This window comes from Apaloderma vittatum, unplaced genomic scaffold (assembly GCF_000703405.1).
Source record: "Apaloderma vittatum isolate BGI_N311 unplaced genomic scaffold, ASM70340v1 scaffold4379, whole genome shotgun sequence".
NCBI lineage: Eukaryota > Metazoa > Chordata > Aves > Trogoniformes > Trogonidae > Apaloderma > Apaloderma vittatum.
Genome location: NW_009734527.1, coordinates 60,597 through 84,641, shown reverse-complemented (window position 1 = coordinate 84,641; position 24,045 = coordinate 60,597). Strand labels below are relative to the sequence as shown.

At 37.2% G+C, this 24,045-nt stretch overlaps 1 protein-coding gene across 1 annotated transcript in view; it reads left to right on the top strand.

Annotated features, from left to right (window-relative positions):
* Positions 1-24,045, top strand: part of PDE10A (phosphodiesterase 10A) — a gene marked incomplete at its 5' end in the record, with an annotated part of 61,161 nt that overhangs the window by 11,702 nt on the left and 25,414 nt on the right. Inside the window, 10 exons of the mRNA XM_009876313.1 lie at positions 2,753-2,893; positions 5,247-5,402; positions 8,493-8,543; positions 10,428-10,486; positions 13,539-13,590; positions 16,105-16,247; positions 18,400-18,492; positions 19,117-19,303; positions 20,708-20,850; positions 22,869-22,952. Of these exons, the coding sequence (XP_009874615.1) occupies positions 2,753-2,893; positions 5,247-5,402; positions 8,493-8,543; positions 10,428-10,486; positions 13,539-13,590; positions 16,105-16,247; positions 18,400-18,492; positions 19,117-19,303; positions 20,708-20,850; positions 22,869-22,952 (1,109 nt within the window). The remainder of the gene's footprint in view (positions 1-2,752; positions 2,894-5,246; positions 5,403-8,492; positions 8,544-10,427; positions 10,487-13,538; positions 13,591-16,104; positions 16,248-18,399; positions 18,493-19,116; positions 19,304-20,707; positions 20,851-22,868; positions 22,953-24,045) is intronic.

The following is a 24,045-nucleotide window of genomic DNA, read 5'->3' as shown; positions in this document are numbered from 1 at the left end:
ATCAGACATTTGTGAAGATATGTATTTCAATATTTCTATGCCCTTTATATTCTAAACCTTTTACTAGTTTCTTTGATTTATCAGAACACCGATTTAAATAATTTGTGAATTGTAGTTTCTTCAATTTTCTTAGAATAACGTACTTTTTTAAGATCATGGGATGCTTTTCTAGAATCTGTTATGTAAAATCTGTGCTGATTTAGTGGGTTTTGTTGTTTTGGGGTTTTATGTGTTGTGCTTTTTTATTATTTTTTTTAATAGCACATTCTTGTAATATATATGGAAAATACATATTCAGCCTTTTTTGGTGTGTCTTTCACTGCTAAAGGACACTCTTTAAAGGAGCTGTGTGTATAAATGGGTTAGAAGAGTAAGACTGAGGTTTAGGGATAAGAATAAGCAGAAAATGTCAAGATTGAATGCGCTTGTACCATCATGCAAAACTTCAAAAAGAAAAAAAAACCACTGTGCATGTTCAGTAGAGCTACTTCATGGAAGAAGTGTCTTTCCTTCCAACTGCATGAGATGAGTGAAATAAATACGCTGAAATGACTTGTCAGAGCTAAAATGCTATGTGGCAGCTCTGTTTTCTCCTTTAAGGTAGTTTAATTTTCATCTGTATCGCCGTATTTGCAGATGAATAACTGGATGGAAAATTCTCTTCCTGGAGTCTTTTTGAGACTGCCTGACTTTCTGCTTAAGAGCAAGACAAATACTCAGTTACTAGTTTTGTCAGAATCTTGAACCAGTTATTCTTCTTGGATAGACTTCACTCTTGTTTTGGCTATGAATTCCTTACTATTCTTTGACCATTTTCTTCCCCTCAGTCCAACTTTCTCCTTCCAAACTGCTGTTAGTTCAATACAGCTAAGTTACCTTCATCGCTACTGAAGTACCTACATATGGTACATTGTATTGCATCTCCTCAGTTTCTGAACATTTCAGTAGGTTCTTTTCTGAATTGTTTAGTATTTTATAATTTTATTGGTTTATAATGTGTCTTGCATACTTGCAGAATAAAGAAATGATAATTACGAGATGATGCATCTCATATCATCATGCCATTTTCTATAGCTGGAAGTGGATGCTGAATTTTCACATGCAGATTTTACCTTTAATGTTCCCTGCTATGAAATTGCTACCAGTTTAGTAGTTTACCCAGCCTCACAGGGCACAAACTGATGGCTATCAATCTGTTTTCTTTTCTTCACACCTGAGTTTTCTTTGTCTTATGATCTGTTTGGCTTGCAAGGCATTCTGTAGACTGTGTGGTGAGCTGTGAAGTCTATAATTAAATGGTGATTGGAGCCTCAGCTAAAATAACTGAATTAATACAAAGTTTTTATCATAGTTTCTGTCTGTAGAATGAAGATAGTGTCACCATGCAGCTTCCAGGGGAGTTCTAATAATGCATGGATAGAAATATTGAGCTATCTGAGTGCTAGTAGTACTGACCTCAGAGGTCCAGGAGTGCAAAATAAGAGAAATACCATAGATTTCATAGGTTTTGCTTAATTTCTTTAATGAACAAGGCCCATAGATTTTTATTAATTATTTTTAGGTTTTTTTTCTGTTGGTTTTCTTTTCTGCAGAGAATCAAGTGTGCATATAATGGCATAATATTTAAATAGCAACAATTCCAGTGCAAAGCTTCCTTCTTACTGCTAAGCTGAAACCTTACTTGAGCAAACTAAAAGTTCTTTGTTCCATTTTCAAAGTAACACTGCATTCTGAGCTACTGAAATCTGGAATACCTGTGTACTCACTTTTATCTGCTGTTATTACAGAAACCTTTTTAAATTATATACATAGGAAACAGATTAGATGTAATTAACTGTCATAACTGTTGATGCTGTGGAATCGGGTGATTGACCCTCATAGGAGCTTTAATGAAAGCAAAGTCTGATAGTAAAATTGATTAGTGCAAAGGTGTGGCACAACATGTGACCATTCCTATCAGCAAAATTAGTTACACATTGTCTGGTGACACTATCATCTATCTGTGGCATTATATATGTAAATTTAAAAAAAATATGTTTTACTAGTAAGCATCTTTGCTTAAAATGTTTCATCTTAGTTCACATACTTTACATTCATAATTTAAAATCACGTAACTATTTAGCAGTAGAGTTACTACAGGAGCTCTCTACTTGTTTACTATTTTTGTAATAAAACAATTATCAAATGTCATACCTGACTTTTCAACAAATGAAACAGTTTTAAATAGCATGTACGATGTTTGTTCTAGTACAGGGAATGAATGCAGTCACTTGGATTTCAGGAAGTGCAGTGTTAAGATAATTTTGAAATTGTCTTTCCTTGGGATGGAATAAACAAGGAATTTAAAGATTATCTCTACTCTTTGGGTATTTTCTATCAAGATAAATGAGTGCATCCTAGAAAAATAAAAAAAAGAAAATCTTTCTTTTGTTAAGTAGTTTTTTCCTCTGTGAGTCTTTATGCAGGGTTCAAAGCAAACGCAATCCAACCCTGAAATAATGACTGACTTCAGGAAAAGTTATGCACTCTCAGAGAGGTGGCTTTAGAGTGAGGTTTCCTAAGATTTCAAAACAGTTAAGCAGATATTGTCCAACTGCTTTTCATTGTCAAAAGCTGTGTGGCTCTAAACTGTCTACTTCATTCAATCCTTTACGCTACCTATTACCTGCGCTAATTGGTAGTGCAGTAACTCTGTAAAAGTAAGTGTGCTTTCTAATTGCATTTTTTTTCCTTTTTTTTCCCTTCTAACTAGAGTCTGTGTATATTTACGCCACCAGGAGCTAAAGAAGGACAACCACGGCTCATCCCTGCAGGTCCCATTGCACATGGCACTACAGTATCTGCTTATGTAGCCAGATCCAGAAAAACGTTGTTAGTAGAAGATATTCTGGGGGTAAAAAGCTTTCTCTTTTTAATGAGATGATTACAGAATGTTCTTAGAATGAATATTTTGATGCTGAAATCTTTATTGAGCTGAATGTATAATGATAGAATTTACATCTGTCTTGCTACCAAGAAAACACATTTGGGTTTAGATTAGGCTGATGGAATAATTTCAGAATACCTCATTTATTTTTAAGTTTAAAGCCTTTTTTTTTTGTCAGATAAGGGAAGTAATGGTACCATAGTCACTTGGAGAGAAAAAAACCCACAACTATCAGTCAAAATTCTTGTCCCCTTGGTCTTGAAATACTTACTGTCCTGATCCCAAATAAGAAGACTGACAGAGTCAATCGAAGTTTGATTTAATTATAGTGCAGGGCTCACATTGACAAGAATGTCAATCAGAATTCTGGTTATTAGACAGGATTTTGATCTCTGCTTATACTAATATAAATCGAGAACACTTATAATAGCCATAGACCTACTTGAAAGGCACACTGGCAATAAAAATTTAAGCCTTTGTCCATAAAAGAATCAAGAAAAAACTAAGGTGATATTCTGATAATTTCTGGCATACCGTATGTCTTTCCTTTTTAATTTTTAAAAAACCTTTATTGTCTAGTAATAAAATTGTATGAAACTGGTATTTCGACTGTCCTTTACAAGAACACTTTATAATCAGCTGGTTTTGAGAACACCAAGGAAGTTTAAATTCTGTCTTTAGTATTTTCTATCTTTTTGGCTTCTGTCCAGAATGACAGTCTTTGGATACTGGGCCAAAATTGGACATTGCTGTCTCTATTTTAAAAAAACATTTGTTAAAAAATGTATGACCTCTATTGGGCAAATCCAGGCTATAAACAAAATACCAAATGCCTAATGTGAATACACTTAAACAACGACAAAAACAAAAAGCAGAAGCCACTTTCCCTCTAGTAACAGTCAGTGCTTTCTATACATCCTGGACAATAAAGATTTTACATGTTGATAGTGTTTTTCAATCACATATAGGGCTTACCTTGTTACTGGTAATTTCCAATTAGTACCATCATATCCCTTTATATGAGGGTTGAATCTTTCATTTTTACATTCCTAACGAAATCGAGGTGGGGGAGTGGTGAAGAGAAGTCTTGGACTTTTTTGTTCATTTCCAGTATTAGTGTATTATTGACCAAACAGGGCAATACATTTTGGTGGCATGGTTTGCCTTCCTGTGATTTTTAGGAGCATCTCAACAGTGAAAGGGAAGCACTTGCAGATGGACTTGCCAGCCCTTTTTGGGGGGAGGACAGAATTAAAAAGTGAGAGCAGGTGGCATATGTTGCAAAGTGCTTCCCACTCTCTTTTGTCTGTCATTTGTTCGTAGCCCTTGAGATTGATTGTCATTTTAGTAACTAAGGTAGAGATTACTTACTGTTTTCTTTGAGAAAGGAGAGATTTTGATCAGCCTTGAAGGAGTGTCTGTCTTGCCTAAGCACAGCCTGAAGGGAACATCTGGTACTGATCAAGTATTGAAGGATTGATGTGCAGTGGAGTGGGTCTCCCATGCTTCTTACCGTGAGGCTGGTTACTGCCTTTCTAACTGTAACATCCAGGTGGATTCTCAGGCCTTTGTGAGTTTTCCTACGTGGGGAACTGAAGCTGTAAAACCTTGGACGTTTCCTACGTAGATTAAAAGTTAGGATTTTGGACCTCTTGTAGCAACTGGTAGGATTATTTTAACATTTGTTCCCATAACTTTTTCACTGTTTTATTCAAGATGCACAGGGAAGAAGAAAGATTCTTACTCTCATGCATAATTTTTTGAGGAACATATTTTCCTCCACAGGAGTTGGTTGAGGACTAGAACTCTAAAACTAAAGCCTTAGCCTTAGATTTCCATCTTTTGTTCTCTTCCAAGCACTGCTTTCCACTTGGTAACACTGAAATCTAAGCAGTTAACTTCATGATTTCAAATGTTTTGTAGTTTTATTTGGGGAGTAGGGGGGTGGTGGGGTAGTGGTACATGTTTGGATTTTTACTCTGGAGTAGCATTAGCAATGAAGTGCTGGATTTACTGCCTGTGAGATTAGAGAAGATGTGTTATAAGACCAAACCCAAAGCTGGATCTAATATTGCAGCTAATTCTGAGTTTACATCGGTAAGGTTATCTGTATATGTATATCAATGCTGAGGCTTTCTTGTTGCATTTTTGTAGTAGATGTCTTAATACTGTGTGTAAATTAAACAGAGAGATATGTTTTAATGAATTTTACCATTTACCTGCAGATTTGATCAGTCAGGAGAGGGAGGAAAATGTCAGTAGGTCTTTCATGTTAATGTTGTGTTACTTACATTTTATCAGAGTATGCTTGCATTTTTAGGATGAGCGATTTCCCAAAGGTACTGGACTGGAATCAGGGACTCGTATCCAATCTGTTCTGTGCTTGCCAATTGTCACTGCAATTGGTGATCTGATCGGTATCCTGGAGCTTTATCGTCACTGGGGCAAAGAAGCCTTCCACCATAGTCACCAAGAGGTGAGCTCATGCCCAGCCTTTGCCCACGTCCCCACAGTGGTCAGCACCTCAGCCTCCATAAACTTTCTTCTTTCACTATTATGTCTTTTTTACCTCTTTTTTTACTTGATTTTTTGTTCTTGTCAAATGTCATTTATTGAACAAAACCCAAAACTATTGCAGTGTATTTTTCGATCACAGGAGATAAAATTTATGTATACAAGTACGGGGAAGCATCAGGAATTTTACGTTGTGTTCTTTTGTGGAAAATCAGGTTCAAGATTTCTTTCTTAATTATAAACTCAATACAGATTTGTTATAGAAAGTGCAGAGCAGGTGAATAAAATCTAAGTGTAAATCAAATGTCAAAAACCAAAATCACTTTATATAAAAAAGATACTGCTGAGTTATCCTGAGTCTCAGTTTTAACTTTCCACTGAAGCTTTATTTTACTGCATGGACATTTATTTTTTAATTTACTTCTTTTGTGTGTGTCTTCTCAAGTGAATGAGCCATATTCTAAAACAACATTGCAACAGTATAGCAAGTCTCAACGCTGGGTCTTACAGGAGGGGATAGTGATTTTATTTTAAAACAAAGGTGGAGCAAAAGACATTTCATGCATTTGCATTCACGTTCTTACATCCACACACTCTCAGGCATCAAGGGGTGTGTGTGTCCAGGTGGCATTTCCATGAGTTGTTCACAGAGATGCATGTATGCAGGTAGTCTCTCCAGGATGCCTTGCAATGGGACAACAGGGGATGCTGGCTGTTGAGTCATTATGTCTCCTGGTTTCTTCCTACTTTGACAACCATATGCTGGTTTTGGGTCAGCCATTTCTTTAGCTGCTGACATCTTTTACTTTTTAGCCTTTCCCGTCTTTGAGTCAAGATTTCCTCACTGTCCTTTGTCTCCTGACCTAGATGTCCTTAGAAACTGTGTGTAGATATGCTGGTACCTGGATGATCTGCCAATCTAGATGCCGTTCATAGAGCTCTCTTCTGCTTTTTTTTTTCTCTTTCTTATACTTCTCCATCCAGATATTCCTAATCATAATCATCTTCCCATTTCCATGACTATTATTCTCTGCACTGCATGGTCTGCTGTATTTATATAAGGCCTGTGTCCATAACTATCCATTTGCCAATTAAAAATTGTCAATTAAAAGTTATCACTTAAAAGTAACCCCCCTGCCAGAGCAGGATCCCCTAGGGCAGCCACACAGGAACGCGTCCAAGTGGGTTTTGAATGTCTCCAGAGAAGGAGACTCCACAACCTCTCTGGGCAACCTCTGCCAGTGCTCTGTCACCCTCACAGTAAAGAAGTTTCTCCTTCTGTTGAGGTGGAATTTCCTATGTTCTAGCTTACATCCATTATTCCCTGTCCTATTACTGGGCACCACTGAGAAGAGACTGACATCTTCCTCTTGACCCCCACTCCTCAGGTATCTGTATACATTAATAAGACCTCCTCTCAGCCTTCTCTTTTCAAGACCATTTTCAAGTTATGAGTTGCTAGCCAAGTGCAAGCAAATTTGAAAATGGGAAAGGCTATTGCTATGTTAAAGGTGTTAGAAGTGTATCTTAGCGCTCATGTCTGGCTGAGGATCCTTGTTATGTCCCATCTACACATTAAGATAGCTCTCACATTAAGATGAAAGTGCCATTCCTTCCTCTCTGTACCCTTCCTCAGGGAAGGGAACCTCAACACAGAGGTTAGGGCAAAATGGGGTGAGTTCTAGCAAGGTCTGTTGTCTTGGTAGTGCTGCAAAATGCACCGTGGAGCAGTTTAGCTGTATTAAACAGGATTTATTCTTGTGAAAAGAATAGGAAATGTGCAGACAAGAGATATCAAAACTAGCCCTCACAAGGAAGGAAAAAACAGCAATATTTGTCAGTAGTGTATTCTGTTTATCAGTGACCTAAGTAGCCTAGCATATATGTGATACTCATAGATGCGTATTAGTTGGACGGTCAATGTTGCTTCAGCCTCAGTGTCACACCTATTTTTTCACCAGTAACAGTCTGGATTAGTATGGTGGTACCAGTCTCTGCTCACAGAACAGAGAACTTTTCATTCCTACAAAACTTCATTAATTCTGCTGTATTTATTTTTGTAAATCATCCCCTTACATTAATCAATCTACAATTCAGATAGGTCTCAGACATGCATTGTTCTGTGCAAATATGAATCTTTCAGGTTATATGAAATACCTTCTGTAACTGGAGTTCATGAATGTTCTACTTGAAAAGACTGGCTGCTAAATAAAACTATTTTACTAGTAAATTAAAAATATTTCAAGGTCCCTTTCTGAGTGTTCTGAAGCATTCTTTTCATTCTCAGGTTTCAGAAAGCCTTTGGATACCATTAACAGTTTTTATAAAACGTGTACAATGTGTTCCACTTTTTAAAAGAAATAATTAAAACCCAGTATCTTAGAAGAGCATGCAGCAGGCCTCTTGTACTTCTGTCCTCTGTGTTCTTATAAAGGTCCTGTGTTTCAAGGACAGGAGATTATGCATGGTAGCACATCTTAGTGAACTGCAGTTTACGTGACATTTGTTTGAAATGTTGCCTGGAAACTGTCATACTTAAAACACTAGTCTTGAGCTGAGGGATCAGGTCTGGTTCTTCTGACACCAAAATGGTAGTGAAAGAAACACTGCCTGTTTACAGCTGGAAATAGCTGTGGCTGAAGAGATACAGCCCCAGAAAGAGGTTATGGGATGTTTTATTTCTGTGGCAGATGTATTTCAATGATGTACATAATGCAATTTTTGAAGCCCTTGGCTTGTGGGATGTTTGTTTTGATGTGTTTCTGAGCTGATGGGTTCACAGTGCCACTCCTGAGGACCACTGGTAAGCATTTTCTTTTCCTGATACGAAAAAATGAGGATTGTTCTCTTGTGGCTGAATATACATTAAAATTTAAACACTTGCAAGTATACTGAGACTTTCGCAAAATAACTGACTTCCCAAAAACTGTTACTGCCTGACTGTGTAAAATAGCTCAGTCAATTTACTTAGCAGCTAGAAAGAGAAAACAAGCATGTAATTGATGTGCAGTTTTCAAGGTTTCTTCAGAGTTAGTTTTCTCTTTTGTTTCAGGTTGCAACAGCAAATCTTGCATGGGCTTCAGTAGCAATACATCAAGTACAAGTAAGTGTGGGTGTTTTTTTCGTTTTGCAACCCTTCTACCAGAACTCAATTAGTGGGAACACGAATTATTGAATTTAAGTGGAGGTCACCACTAAAACTTTGATTCAAGCTCCTTCCCTGAACCTGGGAGAAAAATAAGCTAACATTTTTGGTGTTGAGTTAGTTTTCCTCACCTGTATCTGTGGATCCAGTAACTTAACAAGCAGTATTTTCACTAAAGAAAAAAGAACCTTTAACAGAGAAGATGAATAATTGTTCAAGCAGAATTACAATGACTTTGCAGTTTTTTTCTTGTAAGAAGGCAAGTGCAAGACCAAGTGGTTACTTTCCACCTGCTTTGGTATGTAGTTTGAGATTATTAGGTGTATTGGGTGTTGCTGGCTAAGCCTATCCTTGCTAGCTGCTTCATGGTCCTGTAACTACTCTCACAAACGATGCTTCATGCTGTCCTTAGTCAGGTGTCTAATGAAACTCCACACGGTGTAAGCTGCTCAAGCAAACCCCAGCAGCTTTGCTAATAGGTTTTGTTACTTCAGCTAATAGAAGAAAATAACACTGAAACTAAACCTATTCCATTAACTAGATGCTAAAATATGTTCTTCTGTCAGCTCACAGGAGGGAGTTTGTGACATTCTTTTTTTCTAGGTGTCTTTCATCTATTTGGCAGAAGACTCACACTGCTTTTCTTTTCTAGACCCTAATATTTGCTACTGTGGTTCTGGAAGTCATTGACTTTGTTTGGGATGGTCACTCACCCTGGCACACTTAGGCAGAATTAGCTGATGTAGACTGTTGTACTCTAATAGAACTGCAATTGCACGCAGTTACTGCTTCACTTTGTAGCAATGATTCCCTGTTTAACTGAGAAGTCTTTCGCACGTAACAACACAAAACAAGGGAAGTTTAGTTTAAGCCTGTCCATTGCTCATTTTCATTGCTCTCCCTTCTGCTGAGCAGAAGGCTTGCCCTTCCCAATTTTTTGCATGAGAAGAATGCAAAAGTTTTGATCGAACATTGGGCTGTACCTACCAGGATCAAGAAGTTGTATCTAGTTATCCAATTATATGTAAGAGTAAGGCTTGTGGATATAGTTTGTCATATTTTGCATACTTATGTATATCTGCATTGCTAGTTCTGTGTGACCTTTGTTGTGTAAAAGGTACAAAAAGAAGAGGCTTGTTTTCCTTTTACCTCAGTGCTGACCCTGGTAATATACAGGTGGACAATTATGCTTGCCCTAGGAATAAACAGGTAGACAATTATACTTTGGATACAGAACATGCAATCAGGTGAATTAAAAATAAGTTCAAAGCTGTGCTTCATCTAACACTTTGCTTCTAAAATGTAGTATGCATACTATTTTTGTGTTCATATTCATACTGATTTCTTCCAAAGTTTAGCATATATCATCTGCTGCTTAGCTTATTTAAACTTGACTGATCTCAGACTTGAGTTGTGTCTACATGCTACTTTGCAACCTGGAAAAAAGTGGTAAAAGTATGTTAAAGAAGAAAGCAAACATAGTATTTGACGTTCTCAGAAGAGCTGAGGGTCTAGATGAGGAGGTATCATTAAGCTGATTCTATAACTGTATTCAGTAGCAATTTTTGAGGCAGCACGAGCAAGTCTAACAACCAACATTTTTCAAAGAGTCTTAAGAAGGATGTTATTTGCATTTCACAGTTTTAACTCATCAGCTAGACAGCTAAGATTGAAGCCCAGAATGCAAACTCAGCTTTTAATTTTATACAGTGCTGTTACATACTTATATACTAGTAGTGAGGTGTCTTTTCACGCAAATGAAATGGGTTGACTGTGTAACTTCAGTTCCCTCTGACTTCAGTGTTCTTCTGGAGCAAATTATAACGTGATTTATGCTTCCAGGTGTGCCGGGGCCTTGCTAAGCAGACTGAACTGAATGACTTCTTGCTTGATGTATCGAAGTAAGTGTGATTTGTACTATAATCTCAATAATTTACTTGGATGAGCTTTTCTATCATGGCTCTTCCAATCTACCTGTGTTTTACACTGTAGCTCACAACCAGGCGCGAAGGCACAGCTTGGAGTGTGGGCAAACATCAACATGAGGACAAGATGAATGATGTGGGTGGCAGTGGTGTATACCTGTTAAACTTTTTTTGGTGGTGGTGCAGAAGAAAATGTAACAGCCAACTATACCTTACAAAATTTGTTTACTCCTGTGGTCTTTTTGTGTGTTTTTTTCTACCTTTCCTCCCCCTCTTCTGTCAAGAGTTAAACATGGTCCTCGTTTGAGAAGTGACAGATAGGCATGCCATCTCTTTTTGTGGCCAGTTTTAGAAGGTTTGAAAAGACTTCACAAAAAGTTAGTTTGCTTCAGCTTCCCCCCCCTTTGTTTCACATGCATATGTATATACACACATGCATAAGTATATGCACTTCAGGGGTATACACTTGAATCGACTGCCACATGTTTATTCTTCCCGTGAATTTTAGGGAGGTTTTGTTTTCATTTTCAAAGACTAGAACAGTAGTATGACTAGAAATGTAGTATGTTTCTTTTTAATTTCTTGTCAAAATAAATGCAAGATTAAATTGGAAACAGCAGGAAAATGAAAGCTTGGGCTTAGATGTGCAAAGGCAATTTAGTGGTTTAGGTGATCTGCTCTTCTTTCATCTCTTTTTCTTTGTTTCTGCTATTAACATCTTTAAATAGTAGAGATAGCCAATAAATTAAAAGACAAACCAAAGTTCTACTTTTGGTAAGTCACTGTCTGGGTTGCTTAACAGGGTTTTATCAGACTAGTTGGTTGGAGAATTTCTAAATGCATCACAAAGGACTCATGATACTGTGGTAAAATGAGAAGTCTCAGAATTTGTCCTGTTGCAAACACTTCTGTGGGTCTTGATGAACAATTTTCAAACTGATGGGATTAGACAACATCCAAGATTCCTATGCCATTGCTCAGGAATGCAGGCAGCCAAGTCAACACTGCTGGAATGGGGAGTGATACACTGCTGGGAGGATTCTACCACTTGCAAGGAGGACAAGCTGGTTATATCCAGATGTTTTTTCCTAGCATTTTTATCTCGGGAATGTATTTTATTTTTTTTTTATAATTTCAGCTTAAGTTCAGAGCTTATGTCCTAAAGGTCACTCTCATTATTTCCTTGCCAGAGCTACCCAGTTGCTGCAGTATCTTGCACCATTATGTTCCCTTCCACAGTGCTTTTATGTTGCTAACATCTATACTGAGCTAGTTTGCCAGATAACTCTGAATTAATCCACCTAAATTTACAGGCTGGCAGTATAACCTTGGTACATAGTATTGAGATGGTTTTAAAGAAATAGAAAGTACTATAGAAAGTACATCTCACGCAGCATTATCAGCTGCTATAATTGTTTAACAAAAAAGAAACTGTATTTTTGAGCTACAAAATTGGAATATCATTTAAAAACAACTTTATGAACTTCATGTAGGTGAAGACTTGCACTAGCAAGAAAATAATTAGTTTCCTCTTAGAAATGGTCGGTACCTTTTTCTTACATGGAAATGTGGTTTCCTTTTCAGTGAGGAAACTGTTAGTGTGCGTTGTCACAGGGACAAGTTCTGTAAGGTTTTAGAAAGGGCATAGTATGCAGTGCTCCACCTCTTCATGTCCCTGACAATGTAAGACGAGTGTATTATATATTTCCTTTCCACTAGGCCCAGACAGAACTGAGCTGTATATATGTTCAAGGCCACGAGACAATGTCTTTCTGTCTGCTGGGAACATTGTAATCCGAGGGTTATTAAGACTTGGCATGTGGAAGGTTTAGACTTCTCTTACTAATAAGTTTGACCTTTATCTTTCAATGTTCTTGACTGTCCTTGGACAGTTACCACTTTGCTGTGAAAGTGAGATACTTTTTTCTTTTTTTTTTTTAAGTCAGAAGATCAGTCGTTTCTGCAACTTCAGCCTTCTACACCTGAGTTGATAGAGAAGACTTAATAAGAGTTTTATAAATTGTTGTCTTTTAAATAGTATTAAGATTTGGATAATATGATGGGAATTTAGCTGCAATACATAGAATCATAGAATGGCCTGGGCTGGAAGGGACCTTAGAGATCATCTAGTCCAAACTCCCTGTCATGGGCAGGGACGCCTCTCAACTAGATCATGGTACTCAAGGCTCCATCCAGCTTGGCCTTGAACACCTCCAGGGAGGGTGCAGCCACAACATCTCTGGGCAATTTATTCCAAAGTCTTGCCACCCTCATACTGAAGAATTTCTTCCTAAGGTCCAATCTAAATCTATTCTCCTTCAACTTAAACCCATTTCTCCTTGTCCTATCAGTGGACGCTCTTGTAAAAAGTCCCTCCCCAGCCTTCCTGTAGGTTCCCTTCAGGTATTGGAAGGCAGCTGTTAGGTCCCCCCAAAGTCTTCTCTTTTCCAGACTGAACAGTCTCAGCTCCCGCAGCCTGTCCTCATAGCAGAGGTGCTCCAGCCCCTGGATCATCCTTGTGGCCCTCCATGGTTTCCATTAATTCTCAGTACATAAACCTAAGGAAATATTTTGAAAGCGAGTATATATCTGTCAGCAATGGAAGACTATTTTTAAAATCTTTTGGATTTCTTTTATTTTCCTTTTTACTTCTCCTTTTAAGTTTTTCATTGGGTAAAGGGTGCCAAAGCATTTTGATACATTCTTGGTGTTGCTCTGCAGGGGCCTGTTCAATCCATGGTAGGCAGTGTTTGGTAGTCTTTTGCTTTTCTACAGAGAAAGTTCTGCTATTGTAGAGAATATTGTACAATTGTGCCATTATAGAATAACGACTTGAAGGAGCAGGGCTCGGACCATTTCTCACGTCCTTTGTGCTACAGCAAGCCAGTCAGTGATTGTCAAGGTGCAGAAAGTTGTCCTCACCTTTTTGGGCTCCGCTGTTGTGCAGTTGTGAAACAAGAGCCCATGACAGCCATTTATGAGGTGTTTGACTAAACGCTGATATTTACTGATTTCTCTTTCTCTGCAGAACTTATTTTGATAATATAGTTGCAATAGATTCTCTACTTGAACATATAATGGTAAGTTGTCTTTTCTACTTCTAAGTTTATTCATCTTAGCTATTGAAGTCCTTCATTCTCCTTTCCTTGATGTAAGACATTACATCATTGAAATATTGAGCTGTTTATAATGGTCATGTAATGCAAACAGTATTACCATCTCTATATGGAGGAAGGTGACAAATATCAGCTTGATTTTTCATTTTCGCAACAACCTTGTTTCACAGCTTTGATAAGCAAAGAAACATGACTGTCTCTGAACTAAATATTGTTGTTTCAGAGAAGGTTTGAAAGTTGTAGCAGAAAGGCTTGTGTTTTTCTTTCTATTTCAGCTTGTTGTATTGATTCCATTTTCCTAAATTGAATTTGCCACATGCTTCAAAACACTCCTGAAGAACTTATTGTCTGTAGGAAGGACTAAAGGTCAAACATTACTCCTAGAGTATTTGTTCCAGTTGCTGAATGAGATGTGCAACACATGACATCCTTTTTGCTTGCCAAAAGTATTTACACCCGTAACTAGAGTGACGGAGCCAGTCAATAAAAGCCCCTAAAGCCTAGTCCATTGAAATAACTAAACAATGAATTAAAGTATGGTTCAGAAACAGATAGTAATTTTCTGAATTTTTTTTTGAATTCAGAGTTATTTCCTGGATAGTATTTAAAAATACATATGGACTGATTGTTCATAGCCCATTTTGAGTGTTTGATATATGAATTCCTCTTTTTAGCTTTAGGCATATTCATTGCATGCTGCAGTTCTTTCTCCTGAATGTAAATCTTCATCAAGTCTCTGATGCTATAGTTTCAATTTGCTTATTCAAAATACTACTCTCCAGCAGTACTCTGATACTTGTTCAGTCTTCAAAGTGATATTCTTAGCTACAGTATTCAAAGACAACAAACTTAGAATGCAAACAATATTAAAGTGGTTTTATTTAGAAACTTGAATTAGTAATGGAAAATATTCAGCAGTGTTTGTCTTATTCTAGTCAGTACACAGTCAGGAATTCTGTACATAGGACACATTTCTGAACACTGACTTTTCCAGTTTAAAAGAACTTCTTAAAAATAGCTTAATATTTAAAAGAATTGCTGTAATATAACATATGGCATTGAAAATAAATATTGATGTTCTTCATTGTTCTTCCCTCTGAATAGAGGTCTAGTGGAGAACACAATTGGCAGTAAAATATGCTTACTCTTTTCATCTTCATTTCCAAAACTTAGCTGCATTGTGATTCTGTGTTTTAACCTGCATAGATGTTTCATACTCTTCCTTTGTAAGCTGTAGCAGTTGGCTCTTTCTTGGGCCAATTAATTGAATTACATATCTGCACATTTATTGCCATTTTACGGGAGAGTGATTTTATCATGTGGCTTATTTTGTGTCTCACGGTGAGAAAAGAGTGGAACCCAATTTTCCCTCACTACTTCACCCTTTGGTGACGGCACTTGAAGTGTGATTTGTTCCTGTAGTAGTAAGTAAAAAAAGTGCAGGGATTTTAGCGTTCTTTTCATTTTTATTTTCATTAAAATTCCTTAATGAAATTAATGGTATAAGGGTGTTTTTGGATATAGATGCAAGGAGGAGAAGCAGAAATTCAAGTTGCCTTGCAATTTTTGGTGCCAATATGCTTGAGTAATGACAAGCAACCTACCCAAAAGGTGGACCCTGGCCTCCCTGCCCACAATGCAAAGCATGCCTTTTGCACCCATATTCCCCTTCAGCCACTGGCCTGGATTCGAGCTAGGGCTTTAGAGAACTAAGATTTTCTCATCTTGTTGACTATTTCTCTTAATTACTGGTGTTTAAGCAGTTATTTCTGAAAAGCATGAGTCGTGATCAAGGTAAGTTCTTGAGTCATATGCATTATAACACAAAAGTTTAATTGTATCAAATCAACACCGTGCTGTTGATTTTATAGTGGAATCTGATACAGAGTAGCTGTAGAGAAGGATGTACTGGACCCCTTGTCCTTTTTGATACAGTCTATATTCACTCTGTTTTGAGAAGAGGAACAAATAGTGTGAGTGGTCGAGATCTTTAAAATTCTTAAATGCACTAAATGGGAATTATTTCACAGAAGTTACCTCTTAACTTGCAGTCTCCCTGACTTTCTACTGCTCTGATGGAGCAAACGGAGTGGAAAGAAATAGAATCTTTCTGGCCACAAAGTCTCTGGGAAGGCCCTCCATTTTGGAAAGCATTCCTTCTACTTGATAAACAGTGTCAAAGAAAAAATTTTTTTCTTTTTAGCAAACATTCAAGCCTCTAAAAATCTTCCCACATTTCTCAAAGAGAACACCACTCTAATGTGGAAAAAACCAAAACACTGAATATGAAAGACACACTTGCATTTTCAATTGTATCCTCGAAGATTGCTGTGAAGGTGGGTGCTCCTTCAAACAGATTTTCATAGTGGATAATTCCTTAAGACTTTTATCTTCTAGGGACTTAGGTTTTTATCAGATAAATGACTGAAGGTAATCTAACTCATGACCATTAACTCTTGTTTTGTTTTTTGTCTATAGATATATGCAAAAAACCTGGTGAATGCAGATAGATGTGCACTCTTCCAGGTTGACCACAAAAATAAGGAGCTGTACTCAGATCTTTTTGATATTGGAGAGGAAAATGATGGGAAACCTGTCTTCAAGAAGACCAAAGAAATAAGGTAAGAGTAGCTAGCAGAAGAATGCAGTTTCATTCTGACTACGGACGTGCAGGCATTTTATTACCCAGTCTCTGTGCCTATCTGCAGGTCCCCTGACAATACTTGTCATACTGTGATATCATTCCCACCAGGACCCGCCTCCAGAAGGTAGTACTTCTGGGAATGACATTGCAGTGCCATCGAAACAACGTCTCTGAAGCTATAACGTCACTCCTGGAAATGCCGTCTTCCGGAGGCGGTCCTTTTGGAAATCATGTTGGGAAAAAAACAGAGGTGTTCTGAGGTAGGTAAAGGTGCAGGTAAAGGTGCACCTAATCCATAGTCTGCCAGTATGGGACGTTTTTTCCCAAGAGGGTTCCCAAGAGGAATTGAAATTTGTGCGATTGAAGCACATCAAAAGCAAGAACATCACAATTTGTACTTACGGATGGATTAGGCCTATGTAGAATCTAGTATGGACTGGTCATTGGTTTTGAAGATTTCAAGTCCAGTAATTTAGTTTTACTTTTTCTCATGTGAATTTGGAGTATTTTCAAACCTTTCAGTAATTGTGATTCTAAAGCATGCTGGAAGTGATGAATCTGAAAACGTTTATGGGCTTGGAATGAATACATAGGATTCTATGCCTAAAATTGATGTATATTTCTGCTTTGTGTCTCTAGTACATAATTTTTACACATATGCAAGTTTTGTTAATTAAAGAGGCAAAACTACAAAGTAAACATAAAATTTTTCACTTTGTAAAGTTGTGAATCCTTAATAGATACAGAGCAAGATTTTCAAAGACACAGTTTTTAAACCTGTGGCTTCTTAGAAACCCAGAAATGTATGACTAAATATCCTGCACTAAGATTTTGTTAAAATACTCAGCCTAGATTTTCTCAGAAATTTTTTCATTTCCTCCTTATACTTTCAAAGTTCTGGGACAATATGAGATATGATTCATGTCTTCACTTAGACTCCTTTAGACAAACTTACTCCCACTTACTACATTGTGTGAGTGAGAATGGAAGGAGTCAAAATTGGTGCAATTTACATACTGACAAGCAAGGAGGTGGTGTATATTAAAGAAGGTGGCCTGCTTTAACATACACTTTCATACTCCTTTTCGATAATTGTTTTTCTTGCTTATATCTTTCTGTCTTTTCTGTGTGAAAATTGTTGAAATGTTGACTCTGAGTGCAAGGGTGTGAGCTGTTTCACGTGTGCTGTATACTGAAAGAGAAGTAAAACTTAAATATCTGTAAGAAAGTGACACTGAGTCAGGCAGTCATCAGGAAGGAGACTTAAGTTGTTGTGATGTACCTGTCATAAGAAGCAGCAGAAGAAACTTAAAATCAGGTGTGCAGGGTGAAATGCTGTCAGTACCCAGGATACTACCTGGGCACATTTAGATTTGAAAGTCTTCTAATACTTATTTTTCTCCACAGGTTTGAGAGTTGTTATGTGCTTGTATGTCATAACTGGTTCATGTCAAAAATCTGAAAATTGTTTCTTCGCAAGACAGACTTGTAGATTTTTCTGATTCAATTCCAGAATGCATTTGTTGTGTTTAACTTTCTTGTGGTGATGAAGAAGGGATGAAGTTAGTAGCGTGACATTGTTTGCATATCATGAGATGAAACAAGCCGTTTATTCTGAAGTGTACATTGCAAACGCCTATAATGTTTAGCTTGGATATTTTCACTGGTCTTTTTTCAAAGTTTATTTTCCCAACTCCGCTGGAGAAACAAGCTCCATATTGCCTATGATATGTGTAAAATAACGATGAATATGTAAAAGCAATAATAAAGTCAATAACTTGTTAAAGTAAACACGTTAGGTTCTGTACAAATGTCACGTTTATTCAGCATAACTCCCAGAGTTATTGAAGACTTAGAATTTTTGTTACTAAAATGGTAATTTTATGCCATGTTTCATATTAAACTATGTAGTTATGTAAATGTTTTCAGAAAGTATCTATCATGATGTGCTTTTTGATTTTATTAAATGCTACTAGTTGTTCTCTTTTAAGACTTTTCCTCCTAAAAGCATGAAAATTACTCTGGTTGGGAACAAATATCCATTACCGTGCCCAAGACAGACTCCACTGGAAAATATTTTTATGGGATAATTTATATTGTGGCTAATAACACGTTTTTATTTTCTGCAGATTTTCTATAGAAAAAGGAATAGCTGGTCAAGTGGCAAGAACGGGCGAAGTCCTTAACATCCCTGATGCCTATGCAGATCCACGCTTTAACAGGTAGGATGTTATTCTTGGGAGAGGAAGATAACTCACAATTAAATTTACTACTTAAATTCTATATTAGGATGCATTCATGGAGCTGTGATCCTCTGATGAAGAGACAACCTATAGATACCTATTTAAGTGCTTTAGCTGTGGAAGATATTTTTAAAATACAAATAAAATGTAAATACAAATCAAATATAAATGTAATGGAGAAAAAGTTAGTTATTTTTCCTGTTACACAACTTCCCTGTTTAGGTAGACTTGCTGGTTTTCTTTATTAACCTACCTGCAATCTGATTACTTTCAGGGGAGAAAAAGAAGTTCACAAACAAATAGCGTGCCTAAGTACCTGAATGTATTCTTTAATTTTATGAATAAGCTGACTGTAGACTTGAGAGAATATTGATTTTTTTATCTTGCAAATGGAGTTTAAAAGATTAAAAAATTCTTTCTAAATATGGCATAGTAGATGGAAATATTTGAGAGCTTGGGAGGTGATCTTCTTGCAGGTACTAATTTGATTTACTTTAAAACTCAGTATATCGTACATCAGTGTTTCTGAGAATCAAGGAATACATATTAATTAATGATACTAAATTTTTTCTTTTTTTTTCCTTTTTTTTTCTGGGTCTGCAGAGAAGTAGACCTATACACAGGCTACACAACAAGAAATATCCTGTGCATGCCTATTGTAAGCCGAGGAAGTGTAATAGGTGTTGTGCAGATGGTGAACAAAATAAGTGGAAGTGCCTTCTCTAAAACTGATGAGAACAACTTTAAAATGTTTGCTGTCTTTTGTGCTTTAGCCTTACACTGTGCTAATGTAAGTATTATTAACAGTTTTGTAATGTAAGTATTATTAACAGTTTTGGTGGTTATAATGGAAAGACTTAAGGATTTTGATGTTCCAGATTATTAAAATGATTCATAAGGCTGTTTCATTGAATTAACATGGAAACAGGAATAATTTTTTTTTTTGCTGAATAATTCTGTTTTAAGAGGGTGATAGGGATTAATTTGACGCTCTCTGAATAGTCTAGATACATCGATTTCATGTAGCTAAACTGAGAGAACAAGCTCTGAAATGTGAATGATAACTGTCTGTCTTCTCTTTTCCATTAGAAATTGTGATTCTTATTTACTTTCATAAATTCAGATCACGTTTTACAGATTTAACTGGGGGGATGGAGATATTATGTATTCTCTCCATTCCATATGCTTAATATTCAAAGATATCAAATCATACATTCATATGCTGTGCTATATGCTCATAATTATCCATGCTTCTAGATAAGAGTGGGTAGTTATTTTTGGTTTAATCCCTTTTTTGTCAGAAAAAAATGCTATTAATGTGGGAAGCATAAGCAATTTAATGGTAATTAGTATAGAAGTATAAAAATGCAAAAAATGAAAAAAAAAAGCAATGCAGAAGACGTATGATGTTCATGGCAGGTAAGATACAATGCAATGCCACTTAAGCCTGGTGATTTACATGATGAAATTTTACCAACACCATGTTCTCAGTATACTGGGGCAGCAAATTTTACTAAAAATTACTTAAACTTGTTCCACATGACTCAAGGCAATTAGAAACGCCTGTGTATGATTGACACCTGGGTCTATGCAATCACTCGTGTGTGAGTTTGCTTTTTAGATGGTGAAAGTTATCATTCAGGGTGTATTGCTTCAGAGGATTATCTTTACTAGTAAAATTATTGTGTCCTCACTTGTTTGCAAACCATGCCATTTTTGCAATAACTGTCTGAACTTCTCAATAATTAACTGTACGTATTTTTCACAGCAATTGCATAGTAATGTAGGTATGATAAACATCTCGTGTACGTTTTGCTGTGCATAGGTAGCAGCCATTTCTACCAATTGATAGCTGAATTCACTCAGTGGCACAACATATGAATTGCGCCCAGTTACCAGTTTTCTTTCTTTTGGCGTATTGCAAGAGGCTGAGATCTTTTTCTAACTCCTGAACTTTGATTCTTTTTCTTGGGAGTGCTCAGATGCAGGGAAAAATCAACTCAGCCAAGTGAGTAGATGCAGAAGGATGTGATAGAAGGCCCATATAATCTCTTGCTTTTCTAATGTGTGATGTTGAGCAGCCAAAAGCACTAAATTTTGTGCAGATGTGTATTTTAAAAATAAATGCTTGAACACAGAAAAAAAAATGTTTTTTTCCTTTATTAAAATTTTGCAATAATGAATTCTTTTTCAGATGTACCACAGAATTCGCCATTCAGAGTGTATTTACCGTGTAACTATGGAGAAGCTATCCTACCACAGTGTTTGTACAGCAGAAGAGTGGCAAAACCTCATGCACTGTACACTGCCTCCACATATTTATAAGGAAATTGAATTGTAAGTATTTTTCTCATTTAGCGACATTTGCATCTTGTATCAGTCTGTGGAAAAGATAATTTCCCACACACCTCCCTAGGTGTGGTGGAGGGTTTTGTAGGAAGCACTTTTACTATGGATCTATCCCAAAAATCATAGGGATTTATCTCTGGCTTTGTTTTATACTTACACTTACTGATCTCTGAAGAAAATTTATCTGTCAATGTTGTAAAATAAAACCTACTCTGAATGGTAGCATTTTCCTCAGGCATGGGTAGCTACACTAGTTGCTTTAAGCCTCTCTAAGGATTGTAGAGATGAGCTTTCTTTCTGAGAGTCCAAAATCACCAACAGCTCAGAGACAGAGAGGAGGCTGAGCTGGAACATCAGTAGTGAAGACCAAATGCATGGCCTCATCCCCCTGTATATGTTTTAGAATAAAAGATTGAGCTTGTTCCTAGCATTTTCTGGGTTGTGTTTTTTGGTTTTGAGTTTGGGTTTGAGGGGGCAATCTGAGATTTGGGTGGTTTTTTGGGAGGAGTTTTTTGTGTATTTTGTGCATATGCTTGTATTTCTTGAAAGAGAGGAAAATTAATCTGGATCTCTGAACTTCTGAAGGTAATTCTTGGTTATGAATCCCAGATGCTAGAGTTTAGAATTGTGGCCTAAATTTGGCAGACTTTCCATCCAGTCTCTTTGACTTTCTCTGAAAAAATTTGCTTTCAGCTCTCATAGATTTGCTATGTGCTCTCTAACTCTGTATTTTACCAATCAGTCCCCACTCAACACTAATACCAGGAGCTACCTTATTTTTTAATCAGTGTGTCTGGCCCAGGACAATAAATTCTTCTGTGCCTATAATCAGAACTCTGTGATTTTGAGTGACAAAATCTAAATTGTCTGCGTAAACCTGATCTGCAGTGCTCACTTTCCTCTGTCGTGCAGCAAGTGTTGTAGCTGTGAGTGAGCAAAGCACACGGGCATATGCTTAACAGGGGCTGCTTACAGCTGAAGTTCATTACATGCTGAAGTGATTTGCTTGAAAGCCAGAGTATTAGCAACTTGCAGGATTATACCCTAATAGAAGCTTATTCTTTGCAATACAATTTCTTCTGCTTTTGTTAGATGTTATTATATAACCCACCTCCTCAGCAAAAGTGACTTTTACCAGCAATGATGACAGGTTTCATTCAAAATTATATTAGCATCCTTTAGTTCGAGCAATCTGAATACATTCAAACGTTTTACAAGCAATTCAGCTACCTTCGGCTCTCTTGCACCTGCTGTGCTGTTCAGTATGCCACGTACGTGCAAATGTTTAGCTGGGTTCAATGGAAAGTAAATAGAAGACTTGGAGCACAGCAGGTGCAGGGAAAGGGGTTAATTAATAATCGAAGGACTAACAGTTCTGCTGAGTGAGTTCCTAATATTAACGTTGGTATGAGAGAGGGAAGAAGTCCTCAGCTAATGAAACATGAAAAAATACTGCATTAAGCGTTTGATCTTTGAATTTTGGGCTTAATTTCTATTAGCCAGTAACAGTTAATTTTTTTCCTCTCTCAAAATTAGAGTGAGTGAATTTGTGACAGAAATTACTGGAAAAAAGCGAGTAAATCTATTATTAGAGATGCCATCTTCACAATTCCTATGAGGAAACTCTGTAATACTTTAGAAGTGCCTGTAAAGCTCTCATGAGCCCTGTGGAACAAAGATTTTTGTATGTTACTTAAGCAATGGATTCTTTATTAAAGGTTTATGTTTATATTAATTAAGCAAAGCCAAAGATTAATGATTGGACTCAATGATCTTAAGGGTCTTTTCCAACCTAAGTGATTCTGTGATTCTATGAGCATGGTTCCATTGACCTTAGGAAATATATTAAATAACATTGCTAGAAAATATACCCTGTAAAGTCAGTTTTCTGCATATATTCAGAAACAAGTGAATGCTGTCAGATATACATTGCCTAATTGTTTTCACTTGTTTTTAGTAAGAATGAAAAGGTGTTTGTCCTCACTAAGCTGAAACTTTTTTCTTAGATACCACTTTGATATCAGCCCATATGAGGATGTCTGGCCTGCCATTTTTGTCTACATGGTTCACCAGTCCTGTGGGACAGCCTGGTATGAAGTACATGTTTTATTAATTTAATCTTGCTATTTATGTGTTTATTTATTAGGAAATCTTGAGATTGTCATTTTCTAATTCAAGGACTTTTTTCTTTGAAGTTTACTTACTATGTCTGGTCTGTACAGTTCTGAAATAAGACGACTGGATTTCTTGTCCCAGCTTTTTGGTCTTTAGTTAGTAAAATTTGGTAACAGTCAGGTAAAAGAACTTATGATATCATCCAAACAGTTATCCTTCTGATACATAGAAGTATGGGTTGATTCTGAGATTAGATTGCTTTTCAGACAGAAGATGATGAAGATATTAAAGTCACCTTCTAGGCTAGAAGGTCGTATTCAAAGAGTTGTGGTCAACAGCTCAATGTCCACATGGAGACCAGTGACAAGCGGTGTTCCTCAGGGGTCTGTTCTGTGTCTAATGCTGTTCAGCATCTTTGTAAGTGACATGGCCGATGGCATTGAGTGCACCCTCAGTAAGTTTGATGACGACACCAAGCTGTGTGGTTCAGTGCACTCACTTGAGGGAAGAGATGCCATCCAGAGGGACCTTGATAGGCTTGAGAAATGGGCCAGTGCAAACTGCATGAGCTTCAACAAGTCAAAATGACCCAGGTCCCTCACCTGGGTCAGGCCAGTCCCAGGCACAAATATAAACTGGGCACAGAGTGGGTTGAGAGTAGCCCTGAAGAGAAGGATTTAGGGGTGTTGATAGATGAGAAGCTCAACATGAGCCGGCAGTGCGCTCATGCAGCCCAGAAGGCCAACCACATCCTGAGAGTGTGTAGTGTGGCCAGCAGGTTGAGAGAGGTGATTCTCCCCTTTTACTCTGTTCTTGTGAGACTCCACCTCGAATACTGCGTCCAGTTCTGGTGTCCCCACCATAAGAGGGACATAGGTCTGTTGGATTGAGTCCAGAGGAGGGCCATAAAGATGATCCAGGGACTGGAGCACCTCTGCTATGAGGATAGGCTAAGGGAACTGGGATTGTTCAGTCTTGAAAAGAGAAGACTCTGAGGAGACTTAACAGTTGCCTTTCAATACCTGAAGGGAACCTACAGGAGGGCTGGGGAGGGACTTTTTACAAGAG